The sequence below is a fragment of the Lycium barbarum genome, chromosome 4 (genome assembly GCF_019175385.1).
Source record: "Lycium barbarum isolate Lr01 chromosome 4, ASM1917538v2, whole genome shotgun sequence".
NCBI classification, from domain to species: domain Eukaryota; kingdom Viridiplantae; phylum Streptophyta; class Magnoliopsida; order Solanales; family Solanaceae; genus Lycium; species Lycium barbarum.
The window spans coordinates 146509323-146527378 of NC_083340.1; the positions used below are offsets into that span (position 1 = coordinate 146509323).

The 18056-nt window shown below is 32.6% G+C and overlaps 2 protein-coding genes and 1 pseudogene across 2 annotated transcripts; 1 reads left to right on the forward strand and 2 right to left on the reverse strand.

Annotated features, from left to right (window-relative positions):
* Positions 1-11357: 11357 nt before the first annotated feature.
* On the forward strand, positions 11358-15794 carry LOC132636901 (vacuolar protein sorting-associated protein 2 homolog 1-like). The gene is made up of 5 exons (XM_060353975.1): positions 11358-11518; positions 13597-13727; positions 14267-14371; positions 15120-15380; positions 15471-15794. The coding sequence occupies exons 1-5, from the start codon at positions 11482-11484 to the stop codon at positions 15606-15608; spliced, it is 672 nt and encodes a 223-aa protein (XP_060209958.1). The 5' UTR covers positions 11358-11481; the 3' UTR covers positions 15609-15794.
* On the reverse strand, positions 12396-12554 carry LOC132638858 (U2 spliceosomal RNA; annotated as a pseudogene).
* A 1171-nt stretch (positions 15795-16965) lies between the features above and the next one.
* Positions 16966-17490, reverse strand: LOC132638001 (E3 ubiquitin-protein ligase RING1-like). The gene has a single exon (XM_060355000.1). It carries the CDS (start codon positions 17488-17490, stop codon positions 16966-16968), a length of 525 nt encoding a protein of 174 aa, XP_060210983.1.
* Between the last annotated feature and the right edge of the window lie 566 nt (positions 17491-18056).

Consider the following 18056-nt stretch of genomic DNA (forward strand, 5'->3'; position numbering starts at 1 on the left):
TCGAAGGTATAAGTTTTAAATGTTTTGGTTTTATGACTTCTTTAGCGGTTTTTGTGTTCAAATTTAAATCGTTATTTTTTTCCTGAATTTCTCTTCTTTAAATTTTCTCAAAGTGTACCTTTACCATTTTTTGAACTTATTATCATTATTTAAATGTCCTATTTTTTTTGTTGTTGTAATTGTCTCGTACTTCTTCACGTGGAATCCACCTTTTTTTTTTTTTTTGCAATTGTCTCCTAATTCGTTACGTGAGCCCCATCTTATTTTTTTACTATTATAGAAGAGTGGACCCTTCATTTTTTTATTATAGAAGAGTGGGCCCTTAATTATTATTTAAAAAAAATTACTATATAGATTAACATGAGTTTCTATATAGAAAGTGGGTCCCTTGGGGTGGACGACGATCTTATATAGAAACTCATGTTTCTATATAGTAGAAAAATTATTATTATTATTATTATTATTATTATTTTGCATCTTTCTTTCTGGCTATATGATGTGTACACCAAACTAAAACAATTAATTTTTTCCATTTTAATTTATTATTACTTTTTCCACTTTGGGACATCAAATGTTTGTGTTTTTGTTCTCTCTCTTCTCTCTGCATTAATTTAAACAACACTTATCTGGAGATATTTCAAAATGTTTAAAACTATCTTATTTTTATACAGCTTTTAAAGTTCAAGAATTCAACTTTTTTAAGTTGTTCAAGTTTTCACTTTGCGTGATGTTTGCATAATATAAATTAAATTATATTGTAAATTTTGTGTCGAGTTAAATAACCTCGTATAAAATGAAATAAAAAAGTGTAGACCTTTTAACTTTTTGAGAAATTAAATTAAAGCTAGTTAAATACTATTAAATGATGTGATATTGTTTATATTAAACTAACTTATCACTTCTTATCATATTTATATTACTAGCATTATTATTATATTAATATTATGTTAAATTTTGTGAGGTATAGTTGATTATTATTTGTTGATTTTTTATTCATGTCCAGAGACAGCGTTAGGATTTGAAATTATGGGTTCGAGATTTTGATTCTTAATGTTATTGTGTTCTAAATTAATAATTAGTTCATAGTCAACAAATTATTTATAGCGTTTATTTAAGAATTGAGAAATACTTACAATTCCCTCCGTCCCAATTTATATGAAGTTTGATCAGTTTGGGGAGTCAAACATTCATTTCTTTGAATACGATTTTCTTGAACTCTTTTCATATATTATGAATTATTAATTATATAAACTTATAGTAACTATTATATAGATATTTTAATTTTATTACAAAATACTCGAAGAATTTATATTTAAAATTGAGTTAAAAAAAATTATTTAACTCCCCAAACTGATCAATCTTCATATAAATTGGGATGGATGGAGTTTTTTAATATAAAACGGAGAAAGTAATTGTTGTTTGAAGGACTAAATCAGAAAGAGCAGCCAAAAAAAAAAAGGAGATGGTACTCCATCCGTTTCTAAATAAATGATGTTTTAAATTTTTCTTTTTATTTTAAAATAAGTGATGTTTTAGAATTTTAAGAAAAAGTTGATCTTATTCTTCTAAAATTATCCTTATTTTCATAATAAAAAAATTATTAAATTTCTTAGGCATTTAATTAGAATAAATTAGTAAAAATATTCTAAAATTTATAGAAATGAGTAATTTTTTAACAGGTGTGAACCACTTGTTGATGGCATCACCAATTTTCAAAATCTTTAACCATTTTTATAAGTTTTGTCTTTACTCTTAAGTACACTATGATCTTTCAATGCTACTCCATTTCTTCTTTAATAGGTCCCACCAATTTTCAAAATCTTTAACCATTTTTATAAGTTTTGTCTTTACTCTTAAGTACACTATGATCTTCCAATGCAACTCCATTTCTTCTTTAATTGGTCCACGTAGTCCTCTAAAAATCAAAGTTAAATTTGCTTAGCTGTCATCATCAGCTTTGTACACTCCTTATCATCACAGTTCTTAGCCGCCCTTTACTGTTCAACGTACTATGTCACGCGCTTGTGCTTGTTTTATCCGACATTATTCTTAAACAGCAATATTTTACTTCTTCTATCTACGTACGTGAGATCGACGCTCTATACTATGGAGTGGGTTTTAGATATGTAAGATATGATTTATGTTCCAAATGGCTGAGGCCGTTCATTAATTGGACTGATTTACCAAACAAGCCAACATATTTAAGTGACATAATTTAAATAAAATATTATCCGCTCCGATAAAAAAGAGTATTTACCTAGTCACACATTCCTTTCGTCTCACATTACTTGATCACTACTTTTACATGTTTCTTAAGAAATTATAAATAAAATTTTATTTTACTATCTTATTCCTATCTCTCTCCAATAAATACATTCTAGTCAATATTGACTATTTTCAAGAACATTTACTACTAAGGATAAGACGGGAAAAGTTTAATTAATTTTATTTTAATTTTGTAAATGAATAAGTAATTTGAGACATATATTTTTAGTAATGTTGCCAAGTAATATGAGACGGAGGGAGTAACTTTTAGATAAAAATAAGTAATTTGACTAAACTATATCCAATTAAACATGTCTTGGATTTTATTACATAGCACTTAATAGGGACAAGTCTGAAAAAATAAGATTAATTCTTTCTTGATTTAATAAGTGGACAATCTTTTGACCCAGGAAAAAAATATTAAGTGGACACTTTTTTTTATCCAGATGAAGTATCATGTTCATGAAAGTGAGAATGAGTAACTTTTAGTATGCACCCTATAATTGAATTGAACTGGTGCAAGTATTATAGGCTTATACTCCTAAATTCAAGGTTCTGAGATTCATTAAGCACACTCAGAGGGATTAGGTACTCATTGAAACTGACTAATTACTTCTAATTAAGGTGATTCATAAAATATCGAAAGTGTCTTTGGCAAATAGTGAATGAAATGAAGGAGATTTGGGAAATTATGGCCACTAGGAATATAACTGTGAATCAAATTCTAAGAGAAGGGAATAAAATGACAGATTATTTGACATATTTTGCACTAGATAATAGTAGCATTCTAGTTACCTCGTTTCAGCAGCTTGAAAGGGAAGAAAGAAGACTACTCAACAATGATAAGTTACAATTGCCATATATGAGAAGGAGAATTTGCAAATGAAGGAACTAGATGGAATGAAGTGGAGTGACCACAATCCCTATGTTCAAATCCTTTGGGAGGAGAACATAGAGATTAATTTGACTAATTGTTTATTTCTTTTTTTGCAGGTACCAAAGGACAGCAAAAAACATACAGGGAGCCAAATATAATACAACAATGGAAGCTTCAACAAAGAGGAAAAGGAAATCAAAATTGGTTCATGAAATGATATATCGATGGCAAAATATTTTGCTATGAGATAATTGTTTGATGGTATTAGTTCCATAGGTGCTCATTCCATTGAACAAAAATTTGTTGCGGAAAGAAGGATGCCGAGAATGGCCAGTATCAAAATGTTACAACAGACATCACAAAGAATTTTCACACAAGGCAAAGGACATCAACTAGGACACAAGCAAATCGGCAAATTGACACATACAGCGACAACAAAGAGCACATAACTTATTATGAACTTAAAATGTCATGAAATTATTATGACTATAAATTACATTAATGTTATAAATGTGACATTTAAATTTAAATTATTTTTAAATCTAGAATGAGATATTCTATTTGGAATATATAAAAAAAGATCACATAAAATGAAATTAATCAAGGACAAAACAAAAATAAAAAAAAGGTCAAATGCTTGGATAGCCGTATATATACCTTTTTCAATTAGAAATGTCTTAAAAATACTTTTATAAAGATGATATAACATGAAGTGACTTTAACCCTTTATACATTTCCGAAGGAAATTCAACTCTCCTTATCATTAAATAAATGAATTTTTGCCAAAAAATATTTATGATATGCAATGACAAGTTATACAAGAAATTAAACTGTTTTTAGCAAATAATTACAATAATCACACATTGAAGCTCGAAGGTCAACCGTATTCTACGGATCCTTAATACTACGGTGCTTAAAACCTTCCTCAGGGGATCACCAGAACCCTTACCTCGAATTTTGATTTTTAAAGGATTTTTCTCTTGTTTGAATAAATCCTTTAAACTCAATTCTCCTAATTTCTCTTAATAAATTAGGTGGCGACTTTAAAAAATACAAAAAAATCAAATAGAGGCCACAACCTCTTAGTAGATCTTATGCTTCGTGTAAAAGTGAATTGTAACACCCACAACCCCGGATATAGAAATAAAATAAAAACCTTAACTTTTTAAACACACTTTATGAAATGATTAAGTAATAATTAGATGGATAATCGAGTTTAAGACACTTACACGAAAAAGATTCTTCAAAGTACACCTGGAATCAGTTGTTGCTTCGCCGTGAAATGAATCGCCGTGAGAGATTGGGTCGGGGAGATAGAAATGATTTTAGGATTATGTTGAACGATTAGGATTTAGTGTTACAAATTGACCCTTTTATTAATTTATCAGCCTATTTTTTTTTTTTTTGTACCACGCAGATTTAATATTTGCACGTCCGAAGTAATAAATGGAAGTCTATTCCACATCAACAACGCTTATATACACGCGCCTGAGTCTTAATACAAAATGGAAAAAAATTGCTTAATTGGCACAAATCCGTAGTCGTTTAGGTGTTCAATTGAAAAGGGGTCTTAGTTGAAGTATCTAAATGAAATCTGCAAACAAGTTTAGGTGGATGTTGATGTTAATGAATAAGAGCCCAAGTGGGCGTGCTTTTTAAAAAAAAAAAAAAAAAAAAAAAATTTAAGGAAAAAAATGTAAATTTGTATCTTAAATATGTTATACAAATTCTGTACATATAAAAATTTAAAGTTAAATGGATTTTAAATATAATTATGTTATTTCGTAGAACAAAATATAAAAAATAGTATCACAAAAATTAGAAGGTAATAATACTTTAGATGTATCAATAAGATATGTGATATTTTGAAAATCAGTGCTTAATTCATACTTTTTCCATTCTATTTTATGTTTTACCATTTGAGCGGGAACATAATTGAGCACAAAACTTATTATGAACGTAAAATTGACATTATCAAGACTATAAAATTACATTAACGGTATAATGCGATATTTAAATTTAATTTTTTAAAAAAATCTGAACTGAAATATTCTTTTAGAATATATTAAAAAAGATCACATAAAATGAAATTACAATTTAATCGTTAGGGACAAAACAAAAATAAAGGAGGTCAAATGCTTGGATAGCCGTATATGTAACTTTTTCAATTAGAAATGTCTTATAAAAATGATATAACATCCTTAAGAGTTAAGATTATAAAATTAAAGGATATTTTTGATATTTCAATCCTTCAAAATTTTTTACTAATTTATATTTCCTCTGTCTCAATTTATGTGATACACTTTTATTTTTAGTCAGTCCAAAAGAGAATGACACATTTTTATATTCAGAAATAATTTAACTTAAAACTTTCTCCGTTACCCTTAATGAAATGATTTACAACCACCAATATATATAACTTGTTTTAGACCACAAGTTTCAAAAGTCTTATTTCTTCCTTAAATTTCATGCCTAGTTAAACTATATCACATGAATTAGGGCGGAAGGAGTATCAAATTAAATTGAAACATATAAATGAAAACGAAAAATATACTAGGAGCCCGTTTGGATTGGCTTATAAGTTGCTTATAAGCTGTTTTCAGCTTTTTTGAGTGTTTGACTGGCCAGCTTAAAGTCATTTTGTGCTTAAAATAAGCTCAAAAGAATAAGTGAGCCCATTTGACTTAGCTTATCTAAAGCAGCTTATAAGCTGAAAACAGCTTATAAGCCAAAAAAAAAATGATTAGATTACCCCAACTTATTTTTTTTAGCTTATAAATTGTTTGCAGCTTATAGGCATAAACCCATCCAAACAGGCTCTAGGAAGATTTTGTACCAATCCTCACAAAACATTTTTGTCTAACTAGGGGTAGTTTGGTAAGAAAGAAAGATGACAAATAGAAGACAAGTAGGAAGTTGGGGTTGTCTATAACGTGGCACCACGCGGAAGACTCTAATTCTAGGCAGACACGTGGTGGGTTTTGGGCAACCTTAAACAGGTGGTTTTTGGACACAAAATGACAATGAGGAAAAGGACAAAAAATATCAATGGCAGGCCAATCCAAATGCCCCATCTCTTGTCGATTTTTCCAAATTTTTCTACTGTATAAAAGCACGGGGTTAAAGGCCTCGTCAAAGGGCAATTAGGTAATTTTACTAAGTCCACGTGTCCCATCAAGATGCAGGTTATTAAGTTTACATATTGCCATGTGTATCATCACGCTGGCGCAAATGAAATTTGTGTACATTTCTGAAAATGTGGGCCCTATTTAGTGGCATCCAAGAATCTGGACTTCTTTCTTTCTAAAATTGACGTGATATCTAATCTGATTGATTGTTCAATTTTGCTACTTTCAATTAAAGTAAACAAATATGATATTTACTAAAATATAAAATTTAGTATTCTGCATTTCAATTTAAGTTTTCTAATTTAATTAGGTATGGAGTACAAAAAAAAAAAAATTGTGATTTTAAATTAAAAATTATGTAATGTACATGAACACTCTTTGAACCTTATAGTATTAAACATGCAATGTAGAATTTGAATTGAGAAGATATCATATATAAAAACAATCTAACATACTAAAAAGAAACACTGGATGCTTGAATTGAAATGGAAGGATTAGTTATAAATTTAAATAGAATATATATTATGAAGAGTCCATTGCAATTTGCACCCTTAATGTGTTTTTTTTTTTTTTTTTTAACTTGCACCCTATCCTTTTTTTTACGACTTGCATCCTAACCTCTTCAATTTCTTGCAAAACGATAAAACAACCTTTTTATAAATTTTACATGAGGGTAAAATCGGGAATACAAATAAGAGACTAATAAAATAAAAAAGTAATGACGTTATATTTAAAAAAAGATGAAACAACTTTTTATTTTTATTTTTTTATCTCGTTCTCCTTCAAAACAATTAGAAGAATTAAGATTGAAGTGCCTATGGTTGAACTTGAGGAAAAGCTAAACAAGCTTGAAATTTTCTGACACAATTTGAGGTTCTCGTGCTATATCTTGACTCATTTTAAGGAATTTCATTTGGAAGCAGATAAAGATATTACAGAAAAATAAAAAGGATGAAGAATAGGGCAAGAACATATCAAATTATAGATGATGGTTGCAGTTTACGCACATTTGCAACCAATTTGTTTTTGGCAATTTAATACTTCATTAACAGAGCATACAAATGGAATGTATTTTATCTTCAATTTCTCCGTATTCAATAGAACTTTCTGTTTTCCCTTGCACTTTGTTGTGTATTGAACTCCTAGCATACTCAACACACTTATCCATTAATGATTTACTGGTGTTGCAATTTTTCTTCAGCAAAATATTAACTGATGCTATCTTTGATGATGTTTATGAGCATGTTTGGATGGACTTATGCCTATAAGCTAAAACAGCTTATAAGCTAAAAAAAATAAGTTAGGGTAGTCTAACTTATTTTTTTTTGGCTTATACCTGCTTTAGATAAGCTAAGTCAAATAGGCTCAATTATTTTTTTTAGCTTATTTTAAGCATAAAATAACTTTAGACTGACCAGTCAAACACTCAAAAAAGCTGAAGACAGCTTATAAGCAACTTATAAGTCAAACCAAATGGGTTCTATGTTTGGAGGGCTTAACCTAATTTCACATTGACGATGTCAGGGTATATGACGGGAGGAGTTTAGTCCATCTAACCTCCTACATTAAAATAAACAAGTTTAAGGAAAATAAATATATCTTATTTGTATTCCCCGTTTTGCCCTCATGTAAAATTTATAAAAAGGGTGCTTGGCTTTGTACCAATCCTCATAAAACATTTTTTGTCTAACTAGGGGTAGTTTGGTAAGAAAGAAAGATGACAAATAGAAGACAAGTAGTACGTTGGGTTATCTATTAATGTGGCGCCACGCGGAAGAATCTAATTCTAGGCAGACACGTGGTGGGTTTTGGGCAACCTTAAACAGGTGGTTTTTTGGCGGCTTTTGGACACAAAACGACAGTAAGGAAAAAGACAAAAAAGGTCAATGGCAGGCCAATCCAAATGTCCCATCTCTTGTCGGTTTTTCTGAATTTGTATAAAGTAGTGGGAGTAGTTTTCTTCATCCTTCTAACTTTTTTATGTTATGAATAAAATAATAATAAAATTAGATGCAACAATGAATGTACTCAAAGAAGATCGGGAGAAAGAGATTTTATTGCTTTTCAAATTGATTTCAAATGAAATGAATTGACTTTTTTTCTATAATAAGTTGATGTGATGGTTTTAAGCTACTTGCTTGAGCTGCTCGCAGGTTGTTGCAAGACTTTTCAGAAAGCTACTTTCAAGCTACCTTCATAAGCTGTTTATTTGAGTTACTTGCAAGCTTATTCAGAATATTTTAGAAGCATTTAAATGGACATTCACAATACAATGCATTTGTAACAATTTATTGATTTTAAACGAATTAATCACTCGATTCGGCTCCCTCCATTTCCTATTTTCTATTTCTCAAGTTCTTACTTGAATTTGTGACACATATCCCTTTTTTAATATAAATAAATGAACTAGATTTAAGTTGCTAACAAAGCTTCTAACTATGATTAAGCTATTTGTGAATGTCTTCGGGATATAATTTCATGTAGAAATTTTCGCTAGCTGGTTATTTTTCTTGGACAATCTAGTAATATATTTTTTTGTATTTCTCTTTTGATTTATAGACCTTTTGGACCACGATCTAAGGATTTTTTTGAGTAAATTGAAAATTTATGAAAAAATGGTCTAAAAATTTATACGTTATTGCAAATGTTGACAAACTAATATTTTGTCTATAAGTTGAGCAATATTAGCAAACATTTGACGGACAATAACAATAACATACTCCAGTGTAATCCTGTAAAGTGGAGTTTGAAGACATTTTTTTTGTGCGAATTACCCTTCAAACGCGCTGGTCCTGGATTTTTCCCACTCAAATTGCTGGTCTTTAATTTTTACCCTTTGCCTAAAAAGTAACCAAAAATATCCCTATGTTTTGGGTTCGAACCCCAGCTCAGCTAAAAAAAAAAAAAATCGCAAGGTAAGATTTCGCGAAATTTAGACCTCATAAAGCCTAACTTGCTGTAGTTCCAAGTTAGGCCTTATAATAAGTTATGCCTAAGACAAAACTTCTGTAGTTCTAAGTTATGTCGGACAATGGATAATGTTATGCCTTAAAGCAAAACTTCTATATAAAAACTATACCTTAGGGCATAACTTCTATATAGAAACTATGCCTTGAGGCATAACTTTTATATAGAAACTATGCCTTAAGGCCTAATTTTTGCCCGAATAAGCCAAATTTGCTATGAAATTCACACTTGCGTTTTTTTTAATACTCTGCTGGATTCAAGTCTAGAATCTCAGTGGTATTTTCGACCTCTTAAAGTACTGAAGGGAAAAAAAATTAAAGACAAGCATTTGAGGGACAAAAATTAAAGACCACCCCCGAATAAGGCAGTTGTGCGAATTGCCCTATTTGGTTCAGCCCAATAAGTCTAATCCTTTAGGATGGAAATTTTTGCACAGATTGTCCTTGAAACGTACCGGTCTTTAATTTTCATACCTCGTATTTTAGGTCTTTAATTTTTGTCCCTACTGCTCACATAATGAAAATTTCCAAATCTGTTTCGCTCGGCGTAAGTTCTGTAACATTTTTATCTTCAAAAACTAAAATTTTATCTCGCTCGGCACAAGTTCTGTAGGAACTAAGTTATGTAGCATATAGTTTTTTTTCATATTACGTTGAGCGTTGACAGTTTTCCTTTTTCGACATAACTTATGTAGAGGTTATGATACATATGTCAAGCGAAATGCAAACTTTGCCGAGCGAAAATATAAAATTATGCTATTTTTCAGATTATGTTGAGTATTGAAAGTTTTGCCTTATCCGACATAACTTGTGAGATGTTATGATATAAATGCCCGAGCTAAATTTAAACTTCACCGATCGAACTCTAAACTATGCCGCGCCGAAAATATTGCATTAAGGGGCAAAAATTAAAGACCACCCAAAAATATGGGCATTTGGGTGAATGACCCGCTTGGAGAGGGTAAGATGTGCGTAGATCTTATCCCTATCTTTGTGAAATAGAGAAATTATTTTCGATAGATCCTCGACTCAAAAGGAAAAAAAAAAAGAATTTGAAGCAAAGTATCAAATAAAGTATAACAACACAATAGCAAAATACAAGACATTAGCGAACATTAGACTGGAATCTAAATTTGTCTGACATGATAATTTATTAAGAGTTATACTTGCACAACTTTAAAAAATAGGCACAAAATCTAAACGACCTTTGCTTAAATTAACCGATATAATGGGCTGTATTCTGTAGCCGAGGCCTGTTTACAGCAGCCCATCCATGACAGACGTGTGGAGTCCAATTATCACGGCCCACCTATCCAAGAATCATATCTAAAGCCCATCTCCTAACGGAAACTTCCTTTGGGGAAGTAGTTGCACGAATGGTCTTCCAAATGGGATGGATCATTTGCACTTTTGTCCCTATTTTGTGTTGGCCTTTAATTTTTATCCCTCAAGACAAATAACTTTTTTGCGGGTCATGAGTTTATATTTTCACATCATAACTCCACTTAAAGAACTTAAAGTTCGGTAAAAATTAAAGATGAGCCCCAATTGAAGGGAAAAATTAGTAGAGATCAACCCATTTAAAGCACAAACCGTGCAATTTCTTTACTTTTTGCCCTTTAGCAATCAAACTTACCTAGTGAGAACAAGTTCTTGGCCAATTTGCAGGATTGGCCTTCATTGGGGGGGGGGGGGGGGGGGGGTCTTTAATTTTTATCCCTCATATTGGTGGTCTTTAACTTTTGTCCTTCGCTAAAAATCTCTTGACCTCGGTTTCGAACCCTCGCTCAGTAAAAAATTAAAAAAATTCGCAAGGTAGAGTTTGGATTCGCAAGGCAGAATTTTGTAAATTTCTACCTTGCGAAACCATTTTTTTCCTTACTGAGCTGGGGTTCAAACCCTCAGGCTCGATATATTAGGCGAAAAGCAAAACTTAAAGACACCAATTTGAAGAAAACAAAAATTAAAGACCACCCCAAATGAAGGGAAATCCGCGCAAAAAAATGTAAGTTCTTTTAAGGGGAAAAAAAAAAAAAGCATAACTTAAGGGACAAAAATCAAACACCAGCACAAAATAGGGACAAAAGTGCAAATGGGATGGATTCGCCAACCACTACTATTGCCGCGTAGTGGAACATGACTCTTCCTTAAGCCTAAATACATCACAAAATATTATTCCGTTTTTTCCATATAAGTAAAGGAAGAATAATTCAATCGAAAAGTAAGTAATACACGACAGATCAAGATGAGTTTCCTATTTGGCAAGAGAAAAACACCTGCAGGTTCAATTTATTGATCTTCTTTTACTGATATTTCAATGAATTTATTCCTGTTTTGGCGATCTATGTGAATTGTTGACAAGTATGGTAGAATTGATAAGCTTTGACTTTAAACCGTTGGTTGGTAATTGTAGAATATATATATCTGCTGGTGCATATCGTGTAGAGGTGGATTCAGGATTTGAGGTTTATGAGTTCGTATAGCAAACTCAAATTAATAACAATAATAAATGGGTTTTTACAGTTCAAATATTTATGGATGTTTTGGTGAATTTCTTAATATATATATATACATGTTATGGTTAAAAGTTACATGGTTTTCGTGAACCTGTACGTTGTACTCATCCTCCAATGCATAAGTGGATTTAGGATAATGAAAAAAATTTATTTAGAATGTTAAAATATTAAGTTTTGCTGGAACCCGTAAGGGTGGCTCAATTGGTTGAGCATGAGGCTTCCATAATGGAGGTCTCAGGTTCGAAACGAAACCCCCTGCCTATAACATTAGAGGATTTGCCTTCTGGGTCGAGCTCATCGCGTTGGGCTTGCCTAGTGCGGGTTATCTCTCCTGTGTGGTTTGCAAGCTATTACATAGGAGCGGGGTTTACTTTGTGCGCACCAGAAGGGTAGCTGCGGGTTCCCTTGTCATAAAAAAATAAATAAATTAAGTTTTGCTGGAGTGATGGAAAAAGTTTGGCTTTGGCCACCTTAATGTCCTGTCTTTTTAAGGTTTCACATTCTTGAGATGGTATTTTGAGGAAGAGATTATAGTGGTCCAAATCATTCCTGGTTATGCATATTCCGGTTTTTAAATTGTGTAATTGGCGAAATTTTCTATTTTGCTGATTGTGAGCAGGACTTTGGGAGAATGCTGATTGTGAACAGGTCTTTGGGAGAATTTTCTTACAAGTAAAATGTTGAAAGTTTCTTCCTGTAAAAAAATTGAGTGGATATGATGTGTGTCCTCCCATAAATATCATATTAAACTGACAACGACAAATACTACACTTGATCTTAGCTGAAAGGCCAAGAAAGCTCAAAAGTTGAAAGCTTTATAATTGATTTATACTTTCTACCGCTAAACCTTAGCCTCTCGAACGCCAATTTTGTGTTGGTCTTGTTCAAATACACATGGTAGACTAAGTTGACACCCAAAAAGAAAATGAACCTGGTTCAGATAAGGGCAGTGTTTTTCTATTGCCTGTTCTCTCCCTATGTGTATGTGTGCGTGCGCATGCTACTCACTTTTTTTTTTTGGGTGAAGCCTCCTACTAGTGAATGCCTTCATAAACTGGCTTGACGTTGTTTTTATGTCTGGTTTACCTACTTATTTATCAGAGCAAGCTTCTCATTTTGCATACCATGAGGGATTTCAGATCCCAAATCAATATCTCTACAAATATTTTGTTTTTCCCAGTCCTTTCTTGTCTGAACCTGTTGTTATTATGCCTCACATGTTTTGTGCAAGTCTCAATAAATCAAAATCTCGTTTCTTTTGGGACTCGGGGTTATGGAGGAATTCTATCAGAACTTTGAGTTGTAAACTTTTTTGATGCTGGAACTCTCAGACCTTATTTCTTTTCATTACTTCTGAAAACTTTTAATTCATCAAGAGATGGGAAATTCGTTGTTGTTGGAAAAATCACCATTGACTCAATATATTGAAAACTTCTACTATTTCTTTTTTGAAATTGTAATTTACCTATACATCTCTCCTAAAATTTTAAAAGTTTTTGTACGTGGTAGTTATAGTGTTGCAATGTGGAATACACCACATTGTTTATTCACTTATCTATCTTATTGTGAAATTTAAAATGACTCTTTTCTTTATAGAGAACTAGTTTTACTAATCCCACAGAACACAGATTTTGCTGGGTAAATCAAGCTGTTACAGCTTTACTTCCCAATTCTCAGTTTTATTAATTTTAGTTGCTAATTTCCCCGTTTATTGTTTCTTACGTAAACCAGTGCATGATACTGCTCTATGACGTTCCCTTGGAATTTGATGGGATGTGATTTTTATTAGTCCTTTCTGGAGGATTTCTTTGCATTGGTTTTTAATGTTCTATTTTCATTTGCAGAGCTCCTGCGTGAAAACAAGCGTATGCTTGATAAATCTATCAGAGAAATAGAAAGGGAGAGACAGGGGTTACAAACACAAGAGATGAAACTAATTGCAGAGATAAAGAAAAGTGCAAAGCAAGGGCAAATGGTAGGTCTTCTTTCTGGATTTTAGCCCCAGTCTCTTAGTAAAGAGTCGTTTTCCATCTTTTTATTTTCCTTGCTCCTTTTTCAAATCAATGGCACACATGCTGAGATTTTTTAAGAGGTAGATTATTCTATGATGGAGGGGCCTATCCTGCAATTCTGTTATTGGTATTCCAGTTGCTTGAACTATTACTAAACATTAGCTGTACATAACAAAGTGCTGAAGAAGGCCTATCCTGTAGTTAATCAAACATTTCACAGAGACAAACCCAAAAAGCACCAGCTCTTAGGTTTTTAGTTAAGACTTACTTTGGGTCAATTAGTTGAACAAAATCTATTTGTATAGTAAAATATATAATCATACACAAATAATTACTGTATGCAGTTAGTGCAAGTGAATTGAGTCTTGGAAATAAGGCACTAAGCTATTTTGTCAATTTTGTTTCTTGAATTCAGTAATGTATTATGCTATGGATAGCGCAAGGATATAGGATTAGCAACAATACTTAAACCAATTTGAATTTGAAGTTCTTTTGATTCTAGGGTGCTGTGAAGGTGATGGCAAAAGATCTTATCAGGACAAGGCATCAGATTGAGAAATTTTACAAGCTTAAGTCCCAACTTCAAGGTGTCTCCCTCAGAATTCAGGTAGTTATGGACATCGTTATCATTAACCTTGTTGTTTGTTTTGTTGCTGCTGTCGCTATTGCCATTGCTGCTGTTGTACTTTTGACAGTGTTATCTTTATTGAGAATGTAATCCTTTTATATGAATGGTTGTTCACAAAGCTTAATATTTGCTAAACAGTATCCTTGACTTCTTCCTGCTTTCCCCTGAGTAAATTCTGCAGTCTTTACAGTTACGGCATTACTAGCTCATGGAAAATTGGGAAAGCTTCTCAATTCGTTCTTTTCTATGAAAGCTAGATTAAATCTAAACCACTGCCTCTCTGATGAAGGAATCGATACAAAATTTGCACATAATAATTCTATATACTGGAAGTTGATAGACCTCCCTGTGCATGCCCGAATGCAGGGTTGCCTTTCTTAACTGAAATCATTAACGGTGCCTCCCCTTTCCCCTACCCCAAAAGAAAGAAAAGCTAGAAAGAAGGACGTAGAAGAATAAAAGGGAATATCTTGGGGAAGGAAGCGAAGAGGTTTCTTTTCGTGCTGCAAGGGAACTAACAAGATGTCCTGATAATGATTTCTTCTCTTCTGATTCAAAACGTCTAGGCACATGCACATTGGTCGACAAAAATATTTATGCTGTGGAATGATTGACTAAGAGTTCCTAACAGAGTTGATTTTCAATTGCATATATTTGGTTGGCTTGAAGAATCAATTGTTTCCTAACTCTTTCTTTTCTTCCCCAAATATGTTACCATTGATATCAGACTTTGAAATCAACACAAGCAATGGGTGAAGCAATGAAAGGTGTTACAAAGGCAATGGGACAGATGAACAGGCAGATGAACTTGCCAGCATTGCAGAAAATAATGCAAGAATTTGAGATGCAAAATGAAAAGATGGAAATGGTGAGCGAGGTGATGGGAGATGCCATTGATGACGCTTTGGAAGGGGATGAGGAAGAAGAAGAAACAGAAGAGTTGGTGAGCCAGGTCCTTGATGAGATTGGTATTAACATCAATAATGAGGTATTTTACCCCTCTTTCTTTACACCTATTTGGATGTATATGATGTGTTTGTAATGCTATATTTACTCATGGTCCTGGAATTAATGGCAGCTTGTCAATGCGCCTTCTTCTGCGGTGGCTGCTCCAGCAGCGAAAAACAAGGTTGCACAAGCTGAGGCAACTGACAATGACGACGGTGGGATAGACAGTGATCTGCAAGCAAGGTTAGACAATTTGAGGAAAATGTAAATTGTTTGTATAATGAATTGGGAACTTTATACGGTCTTGTAACACTTGTGAAAATATTGGAATTCATGATCAGGCATTGTCTGTCACTGTAACACATAGCATGCGCTATGCTTTCTGATTATTCTTGAATCTATTTGTATTATATTATACATAGTTAACGCGTACGATTGAAAAAGGTTCCTGGCAGATCTATTATGTGGTTTGAAGTTGATTGAAGTTTGAGTCTGGTTTGAACCATGTCGTGTGCAATGACATTATCTTCTAAAGCTGTTATTTTCATTACCTTGAAAAATGGAAGATTACTTTGCTAGGTAGAAACAGCATAGCTCTAGCTTGTTAATGAAACACACGGTGGTGAAATAAACAATTGGCCTAGGTTATGCTTTAACGAAGTTAACGGGCATAAGTAATATGGTAAAACACAGCTATAAATGACAAAAGAACACAACCATGGATGAACATGAGTATGCACCAAGGGTGTGGCCTAGTGGTTAATGGAGTGGGTCGAGAACCATGAGGTCTTAGGTTTGAAGCTCATTTGAATAAAAAATACTAGGTGATTTTTTCCCATTTGTCTAAGCTTTGGTGGACAGAGTTACCCAGTACTTGTGCTGGTGGGAGGTAGCAGATATCTCGTGGAATGAGTTGAGATTTGTGCAACTTGGCTCGAACATCACTGTAACGAAAAAAACACAACCATAGAAGAGTTTATTAAGTGACAAACAGTTAAGTTGCTTGGATAATAGGGAATTAACAATTTAATGGAATTTGTGCAACATCAGAGCCTGTGTGGAACTCGGAGACTTAGAGAATTGCCTTTTTTTATTTTTTATTTTTATTTTTTTATTGGACGAACGCAAATTTAGAATTGTTGGAATTGATAAAGTTCCTATGCAATCCTTATTTACAACGTCTCTGGCAGAAGCGGAAACTAATGAAATCTAATATAATCGTGAAATTCACATATATATACCGTATAAGAAAGGACACAAGATTTCTCTTTGTTATTCAAGTCTAATCGTCAGTATGATACACTGTAATCTCTGAGTAACTATTCTTGAAATACTTAACGTGGCTTGAGACAAAAAGAAAGAGAAGTGGGAACCATGGGAAATTATAAGTAGGCTTACTAATAAGTCCCTAAGATTTATGTATGAATGTACAATACCGGGCAAGTAATCATTCTTAACATTTTTCACATCATATATCCCAAGCATTTCCTTCTATCACCTTTCTCTATTACCACAGCATTGGGATCTACTCATCAACAGACGTCTTCATGCAAAACCAGTCTTTCATATCAACAAAAACTCTCAGAAGTAAGAACTCCCAAAAAAATAAATGAAAAGAAAATAAACTATACTGAACTGGCTTGAACTATCAATCCATCTCGAGAACTTTCCTCTTGCCTTGTGAAACTATTCCGGTGAAGCACTGGCGGCTCCACCGGAGAACGACACAACGGGCAATCCAAGTGAGAATAAAGCCACATATCAATACAAGAAGCATGAAAAGAGTGCTTGCATATTGGAAGTTGCTTCACTTCTTCTCCTTCTTCAAAAACTGATAAACACACAGCACATTCATAATCATTGTTTTTCTCATCATGATTTGCTTCAACTTCAACTCCTAATTCTTTCATGTACCTGAAACTGGAAACTATGTTCACGTTAACATTATGATGAGAAACATGACGTGAACTTTGTTGAAGAGATTGATCCCTGTGGTTATTATCGTTGCACCATCGAGTGCTGATGAAATTGTAGAGGCCAAGCAGGAAAACTGCTGTTCCTACAATAATAAGAGCGCAATACAAACTGGGTAAGTTTGATTGTTTTGGAGGAGAAGATGGAGGAGTATAAGGCATAGGAGCTTCTTCCATATAGCTGAATAGTTGAAGCTTTTTGTTTGAGAATCAACTAGTAGGGGATTGATTTGATTCACTAGCTAGTGCTATATATAACCAATTAGGACACTGATATATTAATATTATGGATTTACTTATATACAATGACAGTATAAAGTTTTTTTTTTTTTGTATTATCTGTGGATTTTAACATGTTCTATCATGCAATCCGTCTTACTATAATTTATAGGCTTACTAGTCCCCACTCTGTATGGACGGTTAGTTATAGTTATTTTTCAAGTGATCAAATAGTGTACAATTAATCAATATGGATTTAAGCTATATACATTGATAGCGTAATTTTTGTTAATTAATACTTACTGAATTTAACTTGTGATAGCAGATTATGTACCATCTTTACACCATTAATACATAGAACTTAAACTCTTATATTCATTATGGCCGTAGTTCGGTTCTATCCGTGTGATTGTTTTATTTTTTATATGGGGAAAATAGTGAATTACTATTAATTATCAAGCCGTGGAATCAAAGGAGTATAAGAAGGAATATGCAGGCTGGTTGAATAAATAAACTTTGGTGGA